The 15,478-nt window shown below is 48.5% G+C and overlaps 1 protein-coding gene across 1 annotated transcript; it reads left to right on the top strand.

Annotated features, from left to right (window-relative positions):
- The first annotated feature begins 32 nt into the window (after window positions 1-32).
- Window positions 33-995, top strand: LOC131184351 (myosin IC heavy chain-like). The gene is made up of 2 exons (XM_058155519.1): window positions 33-341; window positions 869-995. Exons 1-2 carry the CDS (start codon window positions 33-35, stop codon window positions 941-943), a joined length of 384 nt encoding a protein of 127 aa, XP_058011502.1. The 3' UTR covers window positions 944-995.
- The last annotated feature ends 14,483 nt before the right edge of the window (window positions 996-15,478 follow it).

The raw sequence follows: 15,478 nt of genomic DNA, 5'->3' as shown, positions 1-15,478 counted from the left end.
CTCGGCCGACAGAGTGAGGAGGGAAGCGGCACATGAGTTGTAAAAAAGAGGCGGAGGGCGGAGCTGCCCTGCCCTGCTGCCAATGGGAGAAGTTGAAGGCCTCTCCGGGTGGGGGGACGCAGAAGGGCCCGGGCCCCAGCCGAGGGCGCGGGGGTTCGGCGGCTGCCCTCCGGGGCTCCCCGCCGCCCGGGAAACGCTGCGCCTCAGGAGCCGCAAGAAGGCCGGGCGCAGCGGGAGGGGCCTCCTCTGCGACGGGCGGAGAGGGCAGGGCGGCCCCGCCGGCTTCGCCTGTGTGGTTCTTGAATGCGCGGGTGGTATTGCACCCCCCGAGCGGCCCTCAAGTGAGTCGCTGGGGGGGGGGGAACGGCCCCTTTCGCTCCTCCCTGGTGAAGGAGGCTCTCTGGGGCGGCACAAGGCCGAGCCCACAGGCAGCAGCCGCCCCCTGCGCCCCCCCCTCTTCCCTGCATTAATGTGGGGAGGGGGGAAGCTGTAGTCAAGGTGCTGATGGGTTAGTTGTACCAGACACAACACCCCCCCCACCCGCCACCCCCACCCCCGCCTGCAGCCCACTGGAGGATGCCTTCCCTCCTGGTGTCTTGAGGCCCTTCTTTCCTGGACGGGTGGCAAGGCCCCAGCCTTTCATGGGGAAGGGCAGCCGGGTGGTCACTGGGTGGGCTGTGCTGCCAAAAGGAAGACCAAGTCTTTTCCCCCTCCAGCATTTTCAAGCCCTGCTCTCCTCCTCCCCCTCTGCCTGTGGGTGGCCGGAGGGGCCCCTAACAGCAGCTGGCCTAAGGAGGCCTTTGTCCAGCAGCTGCACTCTTTGCTCCTCCTGCACACGGAGTGGCAACTGCTGCCTTCTCACAACCAGGGCTCCGGCCTCCCAAGACACAGGCAGCTCAGCCCCCAGGGAAGCGATCCTTGCTGGCCTCCGTGCTGTGACTGAAGCTGCCAGAAGATGCACGAGGGTGAAACTGCAGCCGTTCTCTGCTCTCTGTTTAGATCTGTCTGTCCGAAGAAGAATATCCCGGGACAGTAATTAACAGGTAAATATTAAAATATTGCAGAAGGATCCAGTGACAATTGCAGAACGCCACGTCTGAGGTCACCATTGGCTCCTGTGCTGTCCTCCCCAACTGGATCTTGGATCCAGAGGTCCAGCCTTCATGGATCTGGTTCCTCTTGATAGCAAAGAGGGGAAAGAACCACTTGCGCCTTGTCAGGCTGATCAACTTCTATGCTTTCTCTAGGTTTCTCCTTACACAGCCGCTTGATAGTATCCTTGCGCTTCCTGCCTGGTAGTATCTGGCATTGATAAACCCTGGGCAGCTGCCCAGCCCAACCTGAGTATTGCAGCAAAGTGGAAGCCAAAGTCACCCCTCTGGCCCAAAATGCCACTTGACTGTGTTGGAGGTTTCAGAAAGAGGGTGCTGCTTATGAGATGTTCTATCTCCCGCTACCAACATCGGGCACAAGTGCTACAAACAATTTTCTGCCAGGAAATGTTCCCTAATGTTGCCCATGGTTTGAGGCAGAGTCGGAGTCTAATTACTGCGGGAGCGAGCTCTCCAACTGCCTTCGTGCAGAATGTTCCAAAGGGGAGATCTTATCATCATGTCATCACTGATGTCTATTCTTTCCTTTCAGGTAATGCTTAAAATCAACATTCAATAAATCAAAGTGTTGGCTTGTTATCAGTTGTAAGGACCAAACAACTTGCATGGGGAGGCTCCTACCTGAAGCCAGGGTGGGCAACGAGACAGGCTTCTCTGAATCTCACCAATTGTACATCACATCACAGAGAAGGGTTTCTCCAGAAAATCTGGCACTTGCAGGAAATGGGGGCCCTTCTGCTAATGGATTCCCCAAACTGTTTTCTACTTTGTAGGTCCAAACCAACACTTTACAAGTTTACCTTGAAGCCAGTCAGTAATGGTGATAATGGGGGTTTGCAGCTTCTTCTGTTTGGCCCCTCTGAAGGCTGAGCAGCAACTTTCTGAGATATCCAGACCTCTCCAGTGGTTTCTTGTAACAAACAATGTGGGAGATGAAACAACGCTCTGAACTGTCAGAGGACAACAACCGAGATGTCGAGTCTTCCTGCTGGAATGGCCACAAAACCGGGCCATCCGCGCACCTCACAGCCAGACGGCCCAGAACAGTGCCATGCTAAACAGTGCCATGCACTAAAAAGGGGTTCAGAGGCCCGGCAGAAACAAGCAGAATACAAACAACCCTTTGGGCCAGTTGCCAACCAGAACAATTCTCCTGGGCAAATGGCGCCATTTCTACCTCAGAACTAAGCATTAAAACAGACTGAAATTTAGGCAGATGACTCTGTGTTATCTTAGTGGGAAAGTGGATTGATGTACCTGTACTTAAGAACAGAACGTGGATGGTGGGGGGGATTGGCTCAGTGCAATCTGCATGTTATCCATTCAGTCATGTCCGACTCTTGGCAATTCTATGGGCCCGGTCTCTGCACATCATCCGATCTTGCACTGCTTCTTTGTTGTTCTGTGCTCTGGCTGGTGTCAGCTTTGATCATGTCCAGCCACCGTGTTCTTTGGTGGCCTGATTTCCTTTTTACCACTAACTATTGCAAATCTGCATAATACAGGTCTTTAAGGTCAACTTCACCATTCTCATTGAAGCCTATTCTAGGAAGAGCCATGGAAACCCTCAGGAGCCTTCCTGGCTCTGACCACATAGAGAGCTTTGGGAGCAGAAGGCTCCACCACCCAAATCTCACCTCCAAAGATTATCAGGTGCCACTGACCACAGAAATCAATTTCGAGCCTTTTTCAAAAGGCTGAAACATGAGGTCCAAGGCACCACATCCAAGGTGCCTCAGTCTAGAATTCAAATCAGAATGAACAAAGGGTTCACCCAAACTGCCTCCAGATAAAGCAGAAGAAAGTCCACCACTAATGGTGAAGGCTAAAACCCACAATCAGAACTGTGGAGACTCATCAAAAATGTAGGCTGCAACTTCTTACTAATTTACTATGTAAGAACCGGGGAATACGCATGGGTGGAAGCCCTGGAGCTGACACATAGATGGGATGATTATTGTATTCTGCAGTAGCTGATCTTTATCATCAGCTGATTTACATCTGCAATAAAAGCAGCTTATCGGAGCCTCCCCCTTGAGTCACACGATGTGTGTTTTGTGTTCCTAGAATGATTTATTGCTATACCCAGGGACGCTCTGACCTGCCTGCTGAGATGTTAAAGGGTGGAGAGAGAAATGGCTCCTCCGCCAGCCTTGCTGCCATGAAATTAGGAGCACAGTATGCCACCACATTGCTTTAGCTGTTTTCCCAGCCACATGTCTAGTCTTACAAAGAGAAGGACCAGGGCTGACTTGGTAGCAGTGCTCCAATATTTGAGGGGCTGTCACAGAGAAGAGGAGGTCGACCTATTCTCCAAAGCACCTGAGTGCAGGACAAGACATAACAGATGGAAACTGATCAGTGAGCGATGCAACCTAGAACTAAGGAGAATTTTCTGACAGGGAGAACAATTAATCAGTGGAGCAACTTGCTTCCAGAAGGTGTGGCTGTCCATCACTGGAGGTTTGCAAGAAGAGATTTGCCTGAAATGGTAGAGGGTTTCCTACTTGAGCAGGAGGTCAGACTAAAAGACCCCCAACTCTGTTTTTCTATGTTATTTTATGTAATTTTAGAATTCAACATATTGCAAGCAGTGAGACCCTAAGGTAGACCTTAAGGTAGTCAGGTTAGTATTCCAATATTCAAGAGAGATAATTTCAGTAAGTAAATGAAAAACAGTAGGAAGGATTCCAAGGATGGAAATTTTGAAGTGATAAATAGTTCGGCAGGGTTGGAAATTTTAAAAAATAAGGTAATTAATATCCAAATAATATCAAAGAGGAAAAAATGGGAAACAGCTAATGAAACTGGCATTACTGTATACATTCATGAAGAAACTGAGAAACAAAAGGGATAAGTTTAAAAAATGGAGAGCAGAGAGCAGATTAGCAAAAGCAGATAATCGGAAGATATCTTGAATCTGAAAAGGTGGCATCATCATGAACTGGGGGAGTGAGTTGCAAAAGAGAAATGCAAATCAACATTGTTGAGGAAATGGTGAGAGAACACTTAGCTGACCTGAATCTAGTCCTCAGGACCAGGCGGAGCCCACCCCAGAGTTAAACGAACTGGCAGATGTCATTACGGTATTAGAATCCTTAAAAATACTGTATATATTATTGCTTTCTCTAATAATGTGACTGGGCATTGGATAAAGTAGATCACACCCTTCATCTTGATAAAGTGGGATAATATGGGATGAACAGTCTCACTACCAGATGAATTTAGAGTTGGGCTGAACAACCATAGTCAACATGTGGTCCTTTATAGGTCTATGTCCACATGGAGGAAAGTATGCCCTGGCATTCTGTGGATTTCTGTACTGGGCCCTGTGTGGGGCAGAAGCATCTGGATGCCCAGATAACAAAAACAGTTGGGACCTGCCTTGGCAGTAATACTTGTGAGAGAGCCCTGGGTGTCCTAACAGAGCAGAGGTGTGCTGTAGTGGCCAAAAGAACCGATGCAGTTTTGGACGCAGCAACAGATATAGTGTCAAGTTCACAGAAGGTGGTAACTGTTGGCTATTGTGTCCAGTTTTGCTTGTACAGTGTAAGAAGGATGCTGAGGAACTGGAACGAGTGCTGAGAATAGCAACAAAGATGGGTGACCAGCTTGGAGTCGAAATCCCAAGAAGAGGAATTGGATGCAAGCTGAGCGGAAGCACCAAGGCATCCTGAAAGGCTGGAAGGGCTGTTGCAGGGAAGAGAAAATGGACTTTTATCCAGGGCAGATAAGGACAGCAGGTCTCTTTGCCGTGTGCTGGGCAGTGGCATGGCTCGGCCACTGCAGCCAACCAAGGCTTCAGAGATGGGTTGGCCATGAGTTCTGTCGAGAACCAGCCTGCTTGTCTATGGAGGTTCTCAATCCCCCAGGCCAGGGTTGTCCCAAAGGAGCTTTTTCCAAAAGGCAACTGGACTTCTTGGTTTTTTTTTCTTTGAAAACATTTAGCTTCTCATCCAAGAAGTTTCTTCAGTTCTGAAGTGAAACATTTTCAAAGAAAAAACCAAGAAAGTCCAGTTGCCTTTTGGAAAAGCATTTTTGGGACAACACATCTGCTGCTTTTTTCCAGCCTCTTCCTCCCACTTGAGCTGGGCCAATTGGCTGGCTAGGACTTTCCTGCAGCAGCAGGAGGCCTATTGGGGTGGAGTTATTTGTCTCCTGTAGATGGGGGGGGGCTTCTTGGGGTAAACCTCTCCCATCTGGTGTTCCCACAGAACAGTCCCCTGCTCTTTGACCCAGATCAGTGTGTTGTGTGTGAAGAGGGGCACTGCCATTCATCACTCCACAATGCACACAGCCTTGCCCACAATTATCACTTGGGAGTTACCTTTGGCCTCCCCGCCATCCCCAGCCAGATTGCAATCTTTCAGTATTTAATGGCAACAGGAAACAAAACTATTTACTTTTTTATTAGCAATAAAAGAAAACTGTAAAATGTAATTTTGTACGCAAATGCCAATTGCATAGACAAGGAAATAAACTTCATAGGTTGCAAAAAGCTCTTTTAAGGTGGAACAGCCCAAGGCCCCCCAAAGGATGTCAAAGCTGCCAGGCAGGGAGGGGAAGGGAACCACAAGTCATCTTGGAGGGAAACGAGGGAAGGGGAGAGCCAGACCTTGCCTGGGATGCATGCAGGGAAATTTGGGCAGGAGGTCATGGCTAGAAATCTGAAGGGAAGAAGCCTAAAACTTGTTTTCAGTGGGGGCCACATCAGGGTTGAGTTTGATGGGGGTTGGTGGCTGGGGGGACATGGCCAGCTCAACATCTCTTCTGTTGGGGTACCTGTGGTGGCCCTGATGGGGCTGGGGATCCATTGTCTCCAGTGGAGGAAGGCGAGACCAGGGAGAGTGCCAAACCCTTGTCCTCCAGAGGAGCCTTCGGTCTGTTAGTGGCCAAGTGCTAAGGCAGAATTTTCTTTCTTTCCTGCCTGCCTGCCTGCCTGCCTTCCCAGCTTTCCGTCTTTTTCTTTCCTCTTTCCTGTCCCTTCTTGGATACTCAAATGCAAAAGGGGAAACATTTCTCCTTTTGTTTTGTCTTACTTTTGCATTGGTCTGCTAGCCTTCTGCCAGCAAAAATAGAACCTCAATAACCCCCTGGCAGAGGCACTGCTGGCTGGTCCTTTGCTGTTTCCGGGGCAGCCCCGTGGGCCGGATGCCCTGACACCCCTGCCCTATATCATTTCAAACAAATGGCTGTCCAGTCTCTTCTTAAAAGCCTCCAGTGATGGAGCACCCACAACTTCTGGAGGCAAACTCTTCCATTAATTAATTGTTCACACTGTCATGAAATTTCTCCTTAGTTCTGGGTTGCTTCTCTCCTTGATCTGTTTCCATCCATTGCTTCTTGTCCTGCTTTCAGGATTTTTGGAGGAGAGGTCAAACTCACCCCCCTTGTTTATGGCAGCCCCTCAAATATTGAAACACTGTTATCATGTCACCCCTAGTCCTCCTTTTCACTAGACTAGACATACCCAATTCCTACAAGGGTTCTTCATATCTTATGTTTTACTTCCAGCCCCCTAATCATCTTTGTTGCTCTTCTCTGTACTCTTTCCAGAGTCTTACCAGCTTTTTTATATTGTGGCAATCAAAACTGTATGTAATATTCTAACTGTGGTCTTAACCAAGGCATTATAAGGTAGTACTATCACTTCACATGATCTTCATTCTGCCCCTCTATTAATGCAGCCTAGGATTGCATTAGTTTTTGTGGTGGTGTTTTTTTGGCAGCTGCTGCATACTGCCGGCTCATATAAGCAGTTGTCCACTAGGACTCCAAGATCCCTCTCACAGATGGTACCTGTTCGTCCAGGTACCACCAATTCTATACCTGTGCATTTGATTTTTCTTGCCTAAATGTAAAACCTTATTTTTCTCTACACTGAATTTCATTTTGTTAGATAAGGTCCAGTGTCAAGTCCGTCAAGATCTTTCTGTATCTTGAACCTATCTTCTGGAGTCTTGGCTATTCCTGCCAGCTTGATGTTGTCTGCAGATTTGATGAGTTCCTCTTATATTCTGTCATCTAAATTGTTCATTTAAATTTCCCATCACCAATCTAATTTAATTTAATTTAAATTTAAATTTAAATTTCCCATTACCAATCTCTTTCCACTTATGACTGTGACTGTAACTTTGTTGCTGGTAATCCTTGATTTATATTGATATTTATTGTTCCTGATTGCTTATTTGTACCCTATGATTATCATTAAGTGTTGTATCATTAAGTGTTAAATTTGTACCCTATGACCATCATTTGTGTTGTAAATGTTGTACCTTGATAAAGGTATCTTTTCTTTTATGTACACTGAGAGCCTATGCACCAAGACAAATTCCTTGTGTGTCCAATCACACTTGGCCAATAAAAATTCTATTCTATTCTATTCTATCCTATTCATGAAATTGAAGAGTACTGGGCCTAAGACAAAGTCTTGAGGTACCCCATTGCATACTTTCCTCCATAGAATAGAATATAATTTTTTATTGGCCAAGTGTGACTGGATACACAAGGAATTTATCTTGATGCATATGCTCTCATTGTATATAAAAAAAAAGGTACGTTCATCAGGAATCCATGTAGATGCAGTTCCATTGAGGACTTACATGTTGGGTATAATTGGTCAGCCAGTTACAAATAGAATAGAATAGAATAGAATAGAATAGAATTTTATTGGCCAAGTGTGATTGGACACACAAGGAATTTGTCTTGGTGCATATGCTCTCAGCGTACATAAAAGAAAAGATACCTTCATCAAGGTACAACATTTACAACACAATTGATGGTCAATATATCAATATAAATCATAAGGATTGCCAGCAACAAGTTATAGTCATACAGTCATAAGTGGAAAGAGATTGGTGATGGGAACTATGAGACGATTAATAGTAGTGCAGATTCAGTACATAGTTTGACAGTGTTGATGGAATTATTTGTTTAGCAGAGTGATGGAGAAATCCATCTGGTGGTGATGCTGTCTAAACCACATTTTTCTATCTTATCAAGTAAATAGGCTGTGGTCAATTTTATCAAATGCCTTACCGAAGTCCAAATAAATTCTATCCACAGCATTTCTCTGGTCCACTAGTTCTGGTCCACTAATTCTCTGGTCACTTTGTCAATGAATGCAATAAGTTTTATCTGGCGAGATCTGTTTTTGACAAATCCACATGGGCTTCTGGTTATGACTTTGTTTCCTTCTAGGTGTTCAAGATTCCTTGCTTGTTTATCTTTTCCAGGATCTTCCCAGGTATTGATGTCAGGCTGATTGGTCTGTAGTTTCCTGAATCCACTTTTTCCCTTTTTTGAAGATATGAACTACATCAGTTCTTTTCCAGTCCTCTGGCAGTTCCCAGTGCTCCAGGATCTTTGAAAGACATGGTTCAGTGGTTCTGAGATCACATCTGCCACTTCCTTCAGAACCTTAGGGTGTGATCCACCTGGTCCTGGTGATCTGAACTCTTAAACCTTCCAGCAGCTCTTAAAATGATCCAGGTATTTATAAAACAGCGATGGGCCTTGAGGCAGAGCAGCTGTTCCCGAAAGAGTTATTAGCCAGACAATAAACAGTTAACAAGTTGCAGTGGAACTGGAACTGAAAGGAATGCATTGCAAAGCTGTATCAAGATGCAAGATTATTTTGAGGTAAGATATGAAGGGTAGGAGAATTTTTGAGAACATTTCTCTGATAAGATTCCTGTAAGCTCTACAGTAATGGAAGGGTCATAGAAATGAACTTTTTGATCAGATGGATGGCTACCCTGATCTATGACCCTGAAGTGATCCAACAGTCAACCTGAGGGAATGCAGTCTTGTCTATAAAAGGGCTGGGGGGCGGGGGGAAGTAAGTTGAAGCCTCATCATTTTCATCTCCACATTCCCCAAGATAATAATTTCACTGCCTGAGCAAGTGAAGGTAGGGTGCTTATTTTACAAAAGTAAATCTTTTAAAATCAACCAGTAGTGTTCTAGTAGACCCAGTATCAGCCCCCACCCCTCACCCAGAACCATCCCTTCTCCCCCCATCCCGGTCTACAAAGCCAGAAAAAAGGTTGAGAAACACTCTTCTAGTTCACTCACATGGCTCTGACCTCTCCGTGAAGAGATTGCCAATCCTGTGGCTGAGAGCTAACCTCTGTCCTGCCCCATCACCCTGAGTTCCTCCAGTCGACTGCCGTACAAGCAGAATTGGGCTGGTGTTCAATTAAGGCTTGCATTTGACAAAGGTCCTCCTCGGCTTTTACAAACATCTCTTCCTAAAAGAGCCCATATTCTTGGTTAGTCAATGCTTGGGCTTCTTAATCTACCTGTCGTGTCCCACTCCTCCGCTGACGGCCGGGTCAGGGAAATCCAAATCAGGCTTGCCTCTGCAGCTCTGCCCAAAGTCCTAGCAAAGTCCTCAGAGCAGGCAGGAGACCAGAAAGTGACTTCAGCAAGATATGTTCGACTTTGCCTGACTCAGAGACTGCCAGAAAGCAGATCCTTTATATAGGCCATGGGGTGTGGCTCCATGACTCAACACTCATTAAGGCCTGCCCCTCCCTTCCTTCTGTTGCCTCCGCCTATCCAGTCTTCTGATGCGAGGGTCACTCCAATCAGCAGCTGTTGGAAATAAACCTTCCTCAGGCTCACATGCTGTGGAGGAGGGGGAGGGGTCTAGCTGCTCCGTTTGCCTGGGCATGGAGCCAGGGCTGGGGCCGGGGGGTGCTCCCTCCTCTGCAGCCTGCTTGGGCATGGAGCCAGGGCTGGTATCGGGAGGTGCCCCCTCCTCTTCAGCTTGTCCGGGCATGGAGCCAGGAGGCATACATTCCTCCATGTTCGGGAGCAGATAAGAAGGCCCCGGCTGCTGTGAGAGCGGGCAAGACACAACACTACCAGAATGGCTGGAAATCTGACTTACATGAATGGTTGGCTAAGTACGGGTTCTTGAGACCAATCATTTCTTTAGAACTTGTCGTAGCAAGAATTGATTTATAATTCAAAAGGATAAGAGCATAGAATCCTGGGGCTGGAAGGGACCTCGGACGTCTTTTAGTCTAAACTCCCATTCAGTGCAGGAGACTTTATACTATCCTGGTCAAATTGTCATCCAGTCTATTTTTGAAAACCTCCAGTGATGGGGGATCCACAACTCTGGCCACCAAACCAAACTGTTCCATTGGTTAATTGTTCTCACTGTCAGGAAATTTCTCCTTAGTTCTGGGTTGGTTCTTTCCTTGAATAGTTTGCATCCGTTGCTTCTGGTCCTGCCTTCTGGGACTTTGGAGAATTAGTTGCCCCCCTCTTCTCTGTGACATCCCCTCAAGATAATTAAGATAATTATCATGTCACGCCAGTCTTTCTCTTCATTAGACTAAATATACCTAGTTCCCTCAACCATTCATCATATGGGTTAGCCTCCGTCTTTGTTGCTTTTCTCTGCACTTTGTAGGGTCTCAGCATCTTTTTTATAGCATGGTGACCATATTTGGATGCATTATTCAAGTGTTGTTTCACCAGTGTGGTAAAAGCAGTACTATCACTTCTTGTCTTGACACTATCCCTCTGTTGGAGCAGCCCAGGGGGAGTCAACCTTTTTATACCTACCACCCTCTTTTGTATCTCTGTTAGTAGTAAAATCTTCTAACCGCCCACCGGTTCCACAGTAATGCGTCGTGTATCGTTGTCTGCACATGCCTCTCGCGTATCGTGGATTGGGTTTGGGGGGGCCACCGGCTACCAGCTCTGCTTGTCTGTTACAGCTGGGTGGTGTGGAGGGAGATGTGCGAGCTATTCTGGGATGAAGCGCTTTTGTTTGCGGTCGCACTATAGCGCCATTTAGTTTCACTTACATAATGTGAACTAAACTTAGGCGCGGGCAATACAAATAGTATATTTTCAGAAATTTAAATTGTCACGGGGAATTTTATGAAAACCTAATGAAAATGTTTTTAAATAATGCTATGATTTTTTTTTTAAAAGTCAGTTAAATTTAAAAAAAGGAAAGTGCTTCAGTATTGGACAAAACCCCTACCACCCACCGTGAAAGCTGGAACGCCCACTAGTGGGCAGTAGGGACCAGGCTGACTACCACTGGAGCAGCCCAAGATTACATTTGCTTATTCGGCAACTGCAGCACATTTCTGGCTCATACTTCAGTGGTGCTCCAGGCTTCCTCTCACTGTCACTACTGTTGAGCCAGCTACCTCCTGCACCCGTGCATTGGATTTTTCCTGCCTAAGAGCAGGACTTGACTTTTCTCACCACTGAACTGCATCTTCTTGAATAGGACCCTATGCTCCAATCTGTCAAGATCTTTCTTCCAAAGTGTTAGGTACTCCCCCAAGCTTGGTGACATCTGTAAATTTGCTGAGTTCCCCTTCCCTCCTCTACGTCATTTCTGTAGATGTTGAAGAGTCCTGGGTCCAAGACCAAACCTTGTGCCATCCCAGGGCATGCTTCCCTCCATGTAGATGGAGTTCCATATAAGAACCTTAGAATGATGAAAAGGTACTTGCATTGGTATGGCACGTTGAAATTGGATCCCCAGAGAGCTAAGCTTTAGCTGTTCATGCCATCTATAAATCTTGCTAAACATTTACAATAAAATTGCAGACTATGCCCACAGAAGTGACTGAGGGTAGATATCAGTGAATCCTTGTTGAATATACAATTTGTCCTTCTAGTTATTCTCAGATTGAGGATCTTCCATGTTGTCTTTATTCTGCTCTTTCTAGTTATCAGTTCATGAGAAACACATTGAAAAAAGATGGAAAACCGTCAGCTCTTCTTCTACGCATGCGCAAGAATGACAGCGTTTTGAAATTCATGCAGACGGTGGGTCGGGTTTTCCTGGGCCGCGATGCCATGGAGGTCGAGCACCGAGCTACCTGAGCCCTCCGCCCCATATGTCATCTTTCCGGCAACCGAAGGGAGACCTTTGGGCCTCGTTAGACCCTCGGTTGCCCGGAACGGGGCTGGAGTTGCGGACGGGTAGCAGACGGCGGATGGCGGCGGCCACTTTGGAGGGGCGTGGAGGGGCGCAGAGCGGCGCTCGCTGGAAATGGCTGGGCTGGATCGCGGTTTGCTGCTTGTCGGCCATGCATGACATCGGCGGCTGGGTGTTTGCCGCTTCGTTCATCAGCGGCATTGTCTCAGCGGCATTGATACCAGCGATACCATCAGCATTATCTGTGACCGTCTGACCGCGTTATGGCCACACTCGTCATCAGCGGCTTTGATACCAGCGGCTTTGATACCAGCGGCTTTGATACCAGCGGCCTACTAGCCGCGTTGATATTGGCGGCTGGTTTGTTCGCCGCATTTGTCATCAGCGGCTTTGATACCAGCGGCTTTGATACCAGTGGCCTACCACTACTAGAGGCTTGGATACCAGCGGCCCACTAGCCGTGCTTGATATCGGCGGCTGCTGTTTGCCGCATTTGTTATCAGCGGCATTGATACCAGCGGCGTTGGACACAGGTGGCTCTGGCAGGCGGAATTAGATTTCAGCTGGCTTCTGGCCGCGTATGACATCGTGTGACATCGGTGGCTAGAAACCCTTTTTCTGCTTTCAGCACTGGCGGCATCAATTATGGACGGCTTCGGACTTAGTCATGGTAAGCATTGGCGGGTGAAACTTTTGCTGCATTTATCCTTGGTGGCACCAACGGGCGGTATCCATCAGCCGAATTTCCATCTTTATTATGCCCCTTACCGGCCGTTTTTGGCCTTGGTTCGTGACTGTCCTGGCTCTGTCCGTAGGTCGCAATATCATCTACTGACCAGGGAAGCCCTTTTTTTCCTGCTGATATTTATAATCTTTGCATGAAATATTTGCCTGCTGAACTTCTTCGATTGCGAGGTTCCCCCGCCTCGCAGGAATGGCCCTCCGGGTTATCGAGGGCCTGCCTTAACGAGGGGTCTTGGGACCCGGAGAGGTGGCATGCGATGAAGAAGAACCTCTGGGGATTTGTAAATAGGTTTTTTAAAAAGGGTTTTTTAAAGTGGGGGAGGGAAGAGACGGGTGGGGGGAAAAACCCGTTGGGGAGGGAATGTCCAGTCCCGGGGTTGGTTCACGGCGTTTTTTCATCTGGTCCGAGGGCGGGGGGGAGGGGTGTGTTCCAGGTGTTGAGGGCCGTTCCATCTGTACGGTAAGTGGGAGGGGCAGATATGGCGGAAGCAAGGGGCCGTATCATTTTTTGGGAGCACATGCTCGCTGTTTAAAAGCGATCACGTGCTCCGGCCCCTTAGTCCTTACCTGTTCCCCGGAAGGTCAAGATCCTCAGAGCTTGGGCCTCCAGTTGATGTTGTGCAATGCCCGGTCCGTGGTTAATAAGGCCCCCCTGATTTGCGATCTTATTCAGGGGGAGTCCGCGGACCTTATGGGCATTACGGAGACCTGGTTGGGCACAGAAGGGGGTGTACCCCTGGTCGAACTGTGCCCTCTGGGATTCCGAGCGTTCCATCAACCGAGGGCCCAGGGTAGGGGTGGAGGGGTGGCGGTTGTGATGAGGGAAGGTCTGGAGCCGAGAGAGTCCACTGTGCCTCAGATAGCCGGTTGTGAATCCCTCCTTGTGAAGTGGAGCCATAGGAATCAGATGGGTCTGTTGATCGCGTACCTGGCTCCTTGCTGCGTGACTACAGCCCTGCCTGAGCTACTGGAGGTGCTTGCCGGAGTGGCGGTTGAGATTCCCAGACTTTTGGTCATGGGGGATTTCAACTTGCCATCGGCCGGCTTGTCATCAACGGTGGTCCAAGAGTTCCAGGCTTCCATGACGGCCTTGGACCTGATTCAAGTAACTGATGGCCCTACACACATTGGGGGGTCCACACTGGACTTGATTTATATCTCTGGACAGTGGTTTAATGATCTGGTATTAGGAGATTTAGTGACGGTACCTGTGTCATGGTCAGATCATTTTCTCCTCCGCCTAGACTTTCAGACTGCCGCTCACCACCGCAGGGAGACAGAACCAATGCGTTGGTTCCATCCCAGGTGCCTGATGGACCCCGAGAGGTTCCTGATGGAGCTTGAGCCGTTCCCTGAGGATCTTGCCCACGGCACGACCAAAGAACTAGTTGCAGCTTGGGAACAGCTGGGGCTTTGGACCGTGTCGTGCCTTTGCGGCCTCTGACCTGGCGCAGATCTCAATTGGCTCCTCGGTTCTCTGAGGAGCTGAGAGAGATGAAACGCCGGAGAAGACGCCTAGAGAGTACTTGGAGGTCCAGCCGTTCCGAGGCTGATCGGACACTAGTTAGGTCTTTCATGAAGACCTACCTAGTGGCACTGAGGGAGGCAAAACGTTCCTACGTTTCCACCCTCATTGCGTCGGCAGATAACTGCCCGGCCGCTCTGTTTCGGGTGACCCGCTCTCTCCTACATCAGGAGGGGCGGGATGACCCCTTGCAGGGATGTGCCAAGGAGTTTAGTGGTTATCTATATGATAAAATCGCTCAGCTCCGGGATAGTTTGGACCAAAATTGCGATGATCCAGGTGAGATGACGGAGACACGTCTTGTCGATGTTGTTTGGGATGAGTTTGATTCTGTGGCTCTCGAAGACGTGGACAGGTTACTGAGGAGCTTACATGCCACTACATGTTTATTGGACCCGTGTCCCTCCTGGCTGGTGTTGGCCACTCAGGAGGTGACACGAGACTGGCTCCGGGAAATTATAAATGCTTCATTGTTGGAAGGGGTTTTCCCCGCCGCCTTGAAAGAGGCGGTGGTGAGACCCCTCCTCAAGAAGCCTTCCCTGGACCCAGCTATTTTGGGTAATTATCGTCCAGTCTCCAACCTTCGCTTTGTGGCGAAGGTTGTAGAGAGTGTGGTGGCATGGCAGCTTCCCCGGTACTTGGATGAAACCATCTATCTAGACCCGTTCCAGTCCGGCTTCCGGTTTGGATATAGCACGGAGACAGCTTTGGTCGCATTGGTGGATGACCTCTGGAGGGCCAGGGATAGGGGTTTTTCCTCTGCCCTGGTCCTGTTAGATCTCTCAGCGGCTTTTGGTATCCTGCTGCACCGGTTGGAGAGTTTGGAAGTGGGAGGCACCGTTTATCAGTGGTTCACCTCCTATCTCTCTGACCGGTCGCAGACGGTGTTGACAGGGGGGCAGAGATCGACCGCGAGGTGCCTTACTTGTGGGGTGCCTCAGGGGTCGATTCTCTCGCCTCTCCTGTTCAACATCTATATGAAGCCGTTGGGTGAGGTCATCAGTGGCTTTGGGGTGAGTTACCAGCTGTACGCTGATGATACTCAGCTGTACTTTTCCACCCCGGGCCACCCCAACGCTGTCGAAGTGCTGTCCCGGTACCTGGAAGCCATACAGGTCTGGATGGGGAGAAACAGACTCAAGCTCAATCCATCCAAGACGGAGTGGCTGTGGA

The sequence above is a fragment of the Ahaetulla prasina genome, chromosome 12 (assembly GCF_028640845.1).
Source record: "Ahaetulla prasina isolate Xishuangbanna chromosome 12, ASM2864084v1, whole genome shotgun sequence".
In the NCBI taxonomy this organism is placed as follows: domain Eukaryota; kingdom Metazoa; phylum Chordata; class Lepidosauria; order Squamata; family Colubridae; genus Ahaetulla; species Ahaetulla prasina.
This window is presented reverse-complemented; position numbering and strand designations above follow the sequence as displayed.